Source organism: Apodemus sylvaticus, chromosome 1 (assembly GCF_947179515.1).
Source record: "Apodemus sylvaticus chromosome 1, mApoSyl1.1, whole genome shotgun sequence".
Classification (NCBI taxonomy): domain Eukaryota; kingdom Metazoa; phylum Chordata; class Mammalia; order Rodentia; family Muridae; genus Apodemus; species Apodemus sylvaticus.
The window spans coordinates 27,363,839-27,374,269 of NC_067472.1; the positions used below are offsets into that span (position 1 = coordinate 27,363,839).

The 10,431-nt window shown below is 43.9% G+C and overlaps 1 protein-coding gene across 1 annotated transcript; it reads right to left on the reverse strand.

Annotated features, from left to right (window-relative positions):
• Window positions 1–376: 376 nt before the first annotated feature.
• LOC127688128 (interferon-induced protein with tetratricopeptide repeats 1) lies at window positions 377–10,431 on the reverse strand. The gene is made up of 2 exons (XM_052186802.1): window positions 10,250–10,431; window positions 377–2,660 (listed from the first exon to the last, which is right to left on the reverse strand). Exons 1-2 carry the CDS (start codon window positions 10,252–10,254, stop codon window positions 1,274–1,276), a joined length of 1,392 nt encoding a protein of 463 aa, XP_052042762.1. The 5' UTR covers window positions 10,255–10,431; the 3' UTR covers window positions 377–1,273.

The window sequence follows — 10,431 nt, forward strand, 5'->3', positions numbered from 1 at the left end:
TATATTTAACAGACAGGTTTTGGGCTTATCATGGGTAAATCTGAAAGCAGATCTGTTGGGTTTCTCAGGTGTTGTGTGAATGACCCAGACAGGTCTATCCCTAGCATCAAACTCCACCATTCATAAATATCAACCCTCAGGGATGATGCTGATGTGAAGCAAACATGCAATTCATGTCGTATAGACACACACATACACACATACACACTCACGCATGTGCACACTCGCACACCCAGAAAACCACTTGGCAGTGTTTATATGCATAAACCTTCCTTTCCTCCATGCCTGCTAATGTTACATCATTGACTTTGATGTTTCATGTTCCCATGTATTCTAATTTGCCTTCTCACGCTGTGGTAAAGACCATGCCCAAAAGCAACTTGGGGGAAAATGTTTATTTGACTTATGCTTAGAGATCACAATCTATCACAGAGGAAATTTGGGGATGAAACTCAGGGCAGAAAGTCAAGGCAGGAAATTGGGTAGGAATCATGGTGGAATTCTGCTTGCTGGTTCATTCACTGGCACATACACAGCTAGATTTCTTGTATAGCCAAGACCACCTGCCTAGGGATGGAGCCAATCACAATTGGCTGAGTCATAAATACAACAGTCAGGAATCCAGGAACAAAGATGCCACAATATGCCTATAAGTCAGCGTAATGCAAGCAGCTCCTTTACATATCAAGCTGAGGATAACATAGAGGTGCATACTTTATAATGGCATCAACAGACGATACAAAATTTGTTACTGCAGTCACTTTCAATGAATAATTTTAGCATACAAATATTGAAAGAAGTGACTTAGGTAATTTTCAGAATTTACTACCTAAGGAGGGTTTTCACTTTAATTCTCTAGTAAGACAAACATCTTCTTGGTTTTTAATATCTTTCCAGTAATGTGTGACCTCTTTTGCTTTCAAACTTTCTTCGGTGCTCATTTGTTTTGCTCTGAAATTGTTTTTGTTCAGGACATTGGCCGGCAAAGGGTAGAAGATATCTGTTCCAAAGGCACAGACATAAGGAAAAGGTTCTGTGATTCTACAGCGCACAGGAGTCTAGAACAACAGGAATCAGTCCTCATTTAAGTGAGTAGGTATCTGAGAGATGGAAGTGCCTTCTAGATAGGATCATGAGTGACCAGAAAGAAGCTGCAGCAGAAAATGTACTTAGCAACTTGGCATTTCAATAAACAGATCTGGAAAGAGAAATCAGGAAGGAGCACTGGGACACTTGGTTGTGAGTATATTAGCTTCACAGAGGTGAGCTGCATTCAAAATGCAGGGTTCATTTCCCCAGAGAGCCTCAGGGCCTTCTCATAGTAAAGCAGGGCCTTTATCTCTTGCCCTTTCAGTTTGTAGACGAGCCCAAGAAGGCTGGTGCTCTCCATAAGTCGAACATTCTGGTGAACACGTCTTTCAACTACTTTCTCCAAAGCGTTGAGTAGTTTCCTCCAAGCAAAGGACTTCTCTTCTATTTTTAGGCCTTTTAAGTAGTGGGTGATTGCCTTGTCTTCTGACTTCTTATGAAACTGTTGGAAACATCCATAACGGAAATGAATATCCTGCTCTATGTGAGCTGAGACGTTTTTCATGTTCAGTACCTTCTGGAAATTTCCCTCTGCTTCTTCATATTGGTGAATTTCTGCCTGCACTTCAGCCATGCAAACATAAGCCATCTCAAATGTGGGCCTCAGTTTCACAGTCTCTTGAAATTCATAAATGGCCTGTTGTGCCAATTCCTGCACATTGTCCTGCCTTCTGGGCTGCCTGTTTCTGGATTTCTTCAGTTGGAAAAATTGTTGTTTGTAGCAGAGCCCTTTTTGATAATGTAGGTAGCCAGAGGAAGGTGATACCTGCAAGGCCTTGTCTAGAAGATGAAGAGCTCTGTTTATGCAACCTTTCCTACGGAAATATTTGGCAGCATAGCGAAAGACATAGCTTTGGCAAGATTTGCTGCTGAGGGCTTCTTCAATGTATGCTTCTGCTTCACCATGTTCTCCTAAATCCTGAAGCTTTAGGGCAAGGAGAACTTTAAGGTATGGATCTTCTGGATTTAACCTGACAGCCTTCCTTAGAGGTTCTAGAGAAATATAGTTGTCATCTACATCTTGGCGATAGGCTACAACTGCATATCCAGTGTTGAACTCAGGGTTTTCAGGTTCCGCTCCTAGAGCCTTTGCAAAGCAGCCCAGGGCTCGTTTATAATTTTGTCCTCCACACTTTAGCAAGGCCCAGCCTTCCTCACAGTCCATCTCAGCACAATCCATCCTGTAGCGGAAAGGACTTGCAAATTCCTTGCAAACCTTCTCTACCTTGTCCAGGTAGATCTGGACTTTGGCCAAGCTGCCCCTGTGGTAATGCACCCAGGCACAGTTGCCCCAGGTCACCAGGCTTCTCTTGCCCAACTTCTCTCTCTGGACCAAGGCTTCAGCTTCTCTCAAGCTCTGCAGGGCCTCATTGTGCTGGCCTTTCAGGTGTCTCACGTAGGCCAGGAGGTTGTGCATCCCCAATGGGTTTTTGAGGTCAAGGAACTGGACCTGCTCTGAGATTCTCACTTCCAAATCTGGAATGTCATCCTCTTCAAATAGCAGCCTCCATGTGAAGTGGCATCTTAGCTGAAGCAGATTCTCCATGAGCTGGTCACCATCCACATTCTCTCTGTGAGAAAGAGGCAGAATGATTTATTATTTGAGAAATGGCCAGAAATGGAAACCAAGCCAAAAATGTCTTCTAATATTCTTGCTCTTTTACAAAGTCTCACACTTGGTGTTGCTTTAGAGTTCCTCGATTTTTTTCCCCTCACATCAAGACCTCTACTTTATTTGAACTGCCAGAGACTCCTTCCACATGCATGGATCCTAGATTGTAAACTGATGATTCCAGTCAAGGCAGGACAAGGATGGCCACAGGAATACAGACACACACAAAGATGCCAGACCCCTTCTCTGAGGTTTGGAACTCTAAAAAAATGATTTCTTTCTTTCCTACCGTCATTGAGGACTATGTGTCCACTTGCATGCTACCTGAATTGACATACAAATAGGACCTGTCCCTTGGCTAAACAATGAATATTGAGAACACGCCACTGTAGGGCCAGTTCCTTTCATCCCAGACACAAACAAGGAGCTGGTATGATGTTCTCAAGAAGTAGGCTATCTCGAATTAAGTGGACCTGCTCTCTTCCTTCTGATACTAGGGACATGACTCTTCTTGGTACTTTTATTTTTGGGTAATTTAAGTGGTGGCCTTCTAAGAGAGTGGAAAGTCTTAGTTCCCTTCCTCTATGGTTGGAAGGATTCACTGCATTTTAAAAATGTCTATACAAACTGAGAGCCTTTCCTTGTTTCCCTACAGTACAGTTCCAGATATTTCCAGATATGTATCACTGCACATCTCAGGGTCACACTGTACCTATCTATGAAATGGGGATGACTTTAGTATTTCCCATTCCTGGTCTATAAATATGCAATATATGGAATATATTATAAAACCTTATAAGAGTTTTCTATTTTTCTATTAGTGTTGAGGACAAGAAGTAGAATTTAGTCACTCATGCTTTGAGTAGGTACCCTAAAGCAAGCAGCTTTGAATCATGTCCAGGGCTAGAAGGCAAAAGACTCTTGGTTTTGTTGGTGGTTGTCTCTGCCAGAGGCTATGTATTCCTTACTGCATAAACCAGTTGCCATTTGGTTTTGATCTGGTCAGATGGCAAGAATAGTAACAGAGAGTTGTGTCAACCTGTTAGGTTTTTCCCATAAAGAAGACCCAAACTTGTAGTCTTTAAGAGTAGACCAATAGAAAATGACAGTCATCCAGATACCTCTTGAATCTGCCAGTTGGACTGAGTAGCTCTAGCATCCCCCGTTCATTCACCAAGTATATGTTATAAACTATATGCTTGGGACTGTTGATAGCCTCTATTTCCTGGTCCCAATTCAATTGTAGAAAGCTTTTCTTCTTTTTTTTTTTCAGTTAAGTTCCCACTTACAACTCCACAGGGAGTCTTCTTTATGAAAAACGACCTACTATGGTCCATGAACATCAGTTTTGAATACTGCAAGACCAGAATGTAGCATCATTGATTCAAAGAAAGCTTTGTGTGACTGACCAAAATTCTATGAAGTCTCCAAGGCACTCCAATAACAAACATGATTTTGAAAACATAGAATTAGACTCTCTATAAACCTAAAACACTCAACATGTTATGGTGCTAGCATGAATAGCATGAATAGCCCTGAAAGAGAAAAGGAACATACATGTCTCAGGGGTTGGGGGCACAAAAACCCAGGAGTCAAAACACTATATGTATGGCTGATCCCTTCGGCCTAGGCTGCCATAGGAGAATACTGTACGGGACTCAGTGGCTTACACAGCAGAACTTTGTTTTATGGGAACTCAGCAAGTTCTAAATCTCAAATCAAATTGCGTGCCTATGTAGTGCTTCATCTAGCAAGTGTTTCTTCCTGACTTGCAGAGGGTCACATTCCTGCTCCATCCCTCTGAAGTCTGTTCTGTCAGTGCCATGGACTAAGAACCCTGGATTTGTTTCCTCTTCTTGTAGGAGAGCCTCACAATCCTGGAGCAGATGCCCTGCCCTCGTGTCTTTAGCTAACTTTAATCTTATGTCTATACATTCTTACCTTTTTCTATCTGTAAGTACTATTCTTGAGGTTGGTTTGGAAGGGGACACAGTTTAAACATTAGTATAGCCAAATGATTTTGACTTTGTGACATTATTTCTAAGGTGTAGATCTGATGTAAGCAGTTTCTTTCGGGGGTGTCTTAAGTTACTCATATAAATGATTAAAATAGAGTAGGAAGAAAATATTAAGAGAGTTTAGTCATAGTTTAAGACAGAGAATAAACTCACAACAGAACACGGCAAGCAAGCTTTAAATCTTTGCATCTGTCTAGGAGTTATGGTTGAAAGAGCTTACTGCGTTTTAGAGATAATCCCGTGTAGAGAGCTGTACTGGGGTGCTATGCCACCTGGCACGACTTGGCATTGAGCAAGGTGAAGTTCCTCTCCCGGCCTTTGAGCAGGAATTCCTGTGCTAGCCATAATCCCCTCTACCTAGGGTAGAGCCCTCAGACCAAGGTGAAGCCCATTGTTCTCCAAGGATAGCTGCTTCCTGAGAGACACTAGCCCACACCTGACACCAGCCTCCTGCAGAGCAAGCAACCAGTTCTGCAGACCTGTTTCCCGCCTTTGGGGGAAGGGTCTTCCCCTGCTTATATGTATTTGGAGACCTCCATTAAACTTTAAGCATTGAAAAGGAAATTTATCTTGGCTCCTTGTTTCTCTCGCCACCCTGTTCCTATCCCCAGCTTTCCTTCCAGGGAAACCAGTAACCTGTTTGAATGTAGCCACAGGTGGCTACAATCCTGCAAGCAGCTGCAGTCAGGTCCTAAGAGAGAGAGAGGCTGTCCGGAGTGTCAGTGCCTTGATGTCACACTAAGGGAGCCATTTAGACCAAGACTGAGTCGCAGTTTATTATCTTGTTCTCAGTCCTGGCAAAAGTTCAGACTCATTAAAGGCAAGATTTATCCATGCATCAAGGCATTCTATGCGGTACCTGACAAAGGGAGGTGGAAAAAGAAAAATGAGAAGGTGACACGTTCTCAGCTAAATTGGGGACTGGGAGTCTGCAGGACTTTGAGAAGAGGACATTTGGGTTAAAGAAGTACATATTAAGGTGATACATGGAGAGAGGTTCCTTCCATTTTGGGAATCTTATCATCTTTGGAATAGTTTTGAACACCATTTCTCCAAGAAAAACCAACTCTTTTGAAAACCTTGCCAATACGAGTGCCCAAATGTGAGCTGAACAAGATTGACACCAGACTTAACTATACACAGAGGACAATGAGCAGACAAGTAAAGCTTGGAGAGGAGGTCTTCCCCAGGAAAGAGACCAACCATTGGTTGTCCAACACCAAATATTGATTCCCGATAACATGCACAATTAACATAAGGATTTAACAGGTTATATTTAGACCTTTATGTGTTTGTGTGTGTGTGTGTGTGCGCGTGTGCACATGCACGCACTTATGCCAAGGCATGCATATGGAGGTCAAAGGACAGCACAGCATCAGGCACTGGTTTTCACCTTGTTCTTTTGAGGTTGAAAGCAAGTGCTTTCTACCTCCTCTCAGTTGTAGCACTAGGATTCAACCCTGGTCCTTATGATTGCTTGTTGAGCCCTTTATCCACAGAGCCATCTGCCCAGTCCATTTTAAATCTTCAAGAGAAGCAGTTGTGAGGCTCCCCTCCTCTATACCTTGACATGGTATTTCAGAGCTTATAGAGTATGGTAGGAGATTGGGGACCACAGAAAGAGCATCAATGGCCACGAATGCTGGCAGTTTGCAGAAAAACACTATCCTTCCTTCCTTCCTTCCTTCCTTCCTTCCTTCCTTCCTTCCTTCCTTCCTTCCTTCCTTCCTTCCTTCCTTCCTCCTTCCTTCCTTCCTTCCTTCCTTCCTTCCTCCCTCCCTCCCTCCCTCCCTCCCCCCTCCCTCCCTCCCTCCCTCCCTCCCTCCCTCCCTCCCCCCCCCCCCTCCCTCCCTCCCTCCCTCCCTCCCTCCCTCCCTCCCTCCCTCCCTCCTTCCTTCCTTCCTTCCTTCCTTCCTTCCTTCCTTCCTTCCTTCCTTCCTTCCTTCCTTCCTTTCTTCCCTAGGCTTCAAGTAATGGAAGGAAGATGTTCAAAATGTCCTTGATGTGCCAACCTGGAGGATAGACCATGTGGTTCTTGACATCAAAAGGTTCCTGAGTGTGGAGAGCTCTTGGTGCCGCTTTCTAGGAATTTGGCAGAAATTTGACATTGGGCTAGAACTACAAAATAGGCTCAAGATGAATACAGCTGAGGAATGTGTTGTTTGTATCTTGATGGGTCTTTTTAAGACCCAGAATACAGTAATCATTGGACCTTTGTTTATGCTTTGTTTGTTTCTTGACTACTCTGTTTATGCCTTAGGACTGACCACATTCTTTGCATGTCCCTAGAATGGTATAAAAGCCTACTGGAGAAAAATAAGCTCCCTTTAGCTTTAGAACTGGCTGGTGTCAAGTCATAGTGTTGCCTAATTGTCTTTTCTTTCTTTAATACTCACTCCCTCCCTCGAGACCCGGTTGACTGACAGTTGGCTTGGTTACCTGAGCCTGTGGCCAGGTGCTCCTAGGGCTTATGTCCCTCAGTTCACTAGTCCATTCCCATTTCTGGAGTGCTTTTTCTTCTCTAAGGAAATGTCTCTTTCTCATCATTTTTCTCTGGTCGAATTCATTGATGCTGGACAAAAATATTTGGGTATTTCAACAGTTCCCCTGGGATAGTTTGGCACTTATTACTAGACTCTGGTCTCTACCTTAGCATTTGATAAGCCAGGCTAGATAGAGACAAAAGGGCAAGAAGTTTCTCGTCTTTCTGTCTCTGGCTGACTGCTTGTCTCTTGAGTTCTCTCTCTTCTTCTCCCTCTCTCTCTCCCTCTCTCCCTCTCTGTTTTTTTGTTCTCTCTCTGACTTTGTCACTTGGGAGCACATAGGTCCTTGCCTCCACAGATAAGCACTAAAAACATCACACATGTTAAACATAAAGAATTATCTCTTCAACAGTGGGTGTGTTTGTGTGTGTGTGTGTGTTGTTTTTCCACTCAGAAGATTGTTAAAGGAGGTCATTAATAACCTAGTATTTTGTGTTCTCTATAGAGCCAGAACACATTAAGCTCATACAGCAGGTTCAGAGGTCCTGATAGCATAGGTAACCTTTGCTTTATTTGTATGGTCGGAGGATTCCCTAAGCTCACACAACCAGGGTTGGAAGTGGTGATAGTCCAAATGACCTGTGTATTATTTATATGACTGACAACACACCAAATCCTTCTAGGCCCTTAAGCTAATACATGAAGCCTATCTCTAGAACTAATCCTCTTGAAAGAAGTCACATGTACTTTGAGTTGAGTTTCAAAGTAATTATACCTCATGATACCTCTGTGTGCACAGGGGATTGTATTACACCAGGAAACATTTTTCCATATTGTACTGTGCCGATATATATTTACAACAAACAGTGCCAGGTTAGGCTCTAGAAGTTTGGACCAACATTGGCTAGATTGTGTTCAACCAGATTTCCTTCTTGCTTCATTGAGACCATTGCTCTGTTGGGGATGACATCCATAGAGACCCCAACATCTGTCTTTCCCTATTTTTCTCTGCATCTGCCTCTCTGTCTCTCTGTCTCTCTCTGTCTCTCTGTCTCTCTCTGTCTCTCTCTGTCTCTCTGTCTCTGTCTCTGTCTCTGTCTCTCTCTCTCTCTCTCTCTCTCTCTCTCACACACACACACACACACACACACACACACAACCAAATTCATGGTTACTCTTTTTCCAGAATGCTGTAAAATGATGGACAGGCTTCTGTAGGGAGATTAATCCTGGCTCAGGACATCAGATTCTGGCTTTTCTGCCTTGACTGGGAGACTCACAAGGATCCTTCTGGGGAACTGTGTCTTGAAGTGGAGGCACATGCACTTGTGCATAAGCACCTGTTCTACCTTGCCAAACTTCTTGGCATGGTTTTACATCCCATGTTCCTGTTACTGTCACACAGTAGTTATTATTCATGAAATGACTGGGAAGGGGGGTTCTGAGATGGGGACTCTGAGCATCCCACTCCCGGTTTGCCCCCATTTGGGCCTTCCTAGCCAAGCTCCTTCTGGAGGCATTGACTTCAGAAGGGCAATGGGGGATGGGGAGGCCCCTAGGCTCAGAGGACCAGAGGTGACCTGATTCTCCAGGTCGCAGAGGTAGGCAGGAGGGCCTTTTTTCTTGTCATATGCTCCATTCCTCTTTTCAGTTGCAAAGAGCACATGGTCCATACCTGGCCTCCATACTCAACTTCAGGGTGTGATGTTGCACCCCAGGCACTGCCCATTAAATCTGGAACCATTGGTTGGTGGTACTGTATCTCATTACCTTCCTGGTGATGTGTGGGGCCCTTGTCTCATGGATAGAACTTTTACCCACTGAATGCTCAGTTGTGTGCCTACCAAGTCTCTGGGTCTCAACTTGCTCTACCTTACAGAACTTCCTGGCATGGTTTTATGTAACACATATTCATATATATTTAGTTTCTTGGCAAACAACTTTTAATACCTCTTGTCAGAGAGAATAGAATTTACACACTTTTGTTCCTTAATCCTGGGGGTGGGGGAGAGAGAGAGAGAGAGAGAGAGAGAGAGAGAGAGAGAGAGAGAGAGAGAGAGAAAGAAAGAAAAGCCAGGGATGGGCATGAAAGCACCTGGAACAGAAAGCTTGAACAGCATTTCAAGAGGTCCGTTGTGGGGTGTAGGCTGGTACATCCTAAGAATAATGGGGCTCAGAAGATCAGAAGGAGCACACTCTAACCTGTTGCTCATTTTTAGGGCACCAAGTGGGTACTGGTGATGCCTTATTCCATTCCAGTGGGCCTGTTTGGTAATTGTCTCTGAGATTAGGATGCTAAATTCTCCCCCAGATGCTTCCTACTACATGTTGCGAGGCAGCCTTAATGTTCCACTATGTTCATAGCAGCCCTATTTATAATAGCCAGAAGCTGGAAAGAAGCCAGGTATCCCTCACCAGAAGAATGGATGCAAAAAATGTGGTATATATACACAATGGAGTACTATTCAGCCATTAGAAACAATGAATTCATGAAATTCTTAGGCAAATGGATGGAGCTGGAGAACATCGTACTAAGTGAGGTAACCCAGACTCAAAAGAGCAATCATGGTATGCACTCACTAATAAGTGGATATTAACCTAGAAAACTGGAATACCCAAAACATAATCCACACATCAAATGAGGTACAAGAAGAACGGAGGAGTGGCCCCTTGTTCTGGAAAGACTCAGTGTAGCAGTATAGGACAAAACCAGAACAGGGAAGTGGGAAGGGGTGGGTGGGAGAATAGGGGAAGGGGGCTTATGGGACTTTTGGGGAGTGGGGGCCAGAAAAGGGGAAATCATTTGAAATATAAATAAAACATATATCAAGTAAAAAAAAAATTAAACCAAACTTCCAGTCATACATCCAGCACCAGGCACACAGTTTAGTGGGAGCATTAAGCAAAATCCCTGCACCATTAGGACAATTAGCATCCTTGTTCCCCATCAGCAGTAGAAAGAGAAGCTAGAGGCAAGGTTAGAACTGGTCACAAGCAAATGTCTGTGTCCTGGGTTCCCTCAGAGTGTAGAGCAGGGAAATCCTTACCCCATGGTTGCTGTGGATGTGGTAGCTGTTCTCTGGGTTTTCAGCAGAGCAGGACTCCTCAGAAACCTGTCTTGCCTCTCTGCTCTCTTCCAGACTCGCACACCTACTGGAAGCTTAGTTTTTTTTAAAGGCTTGGTAAACTCTGCCAGCTGGGGGTGTGCTCTTTGCAGTCAGCCTTGGGA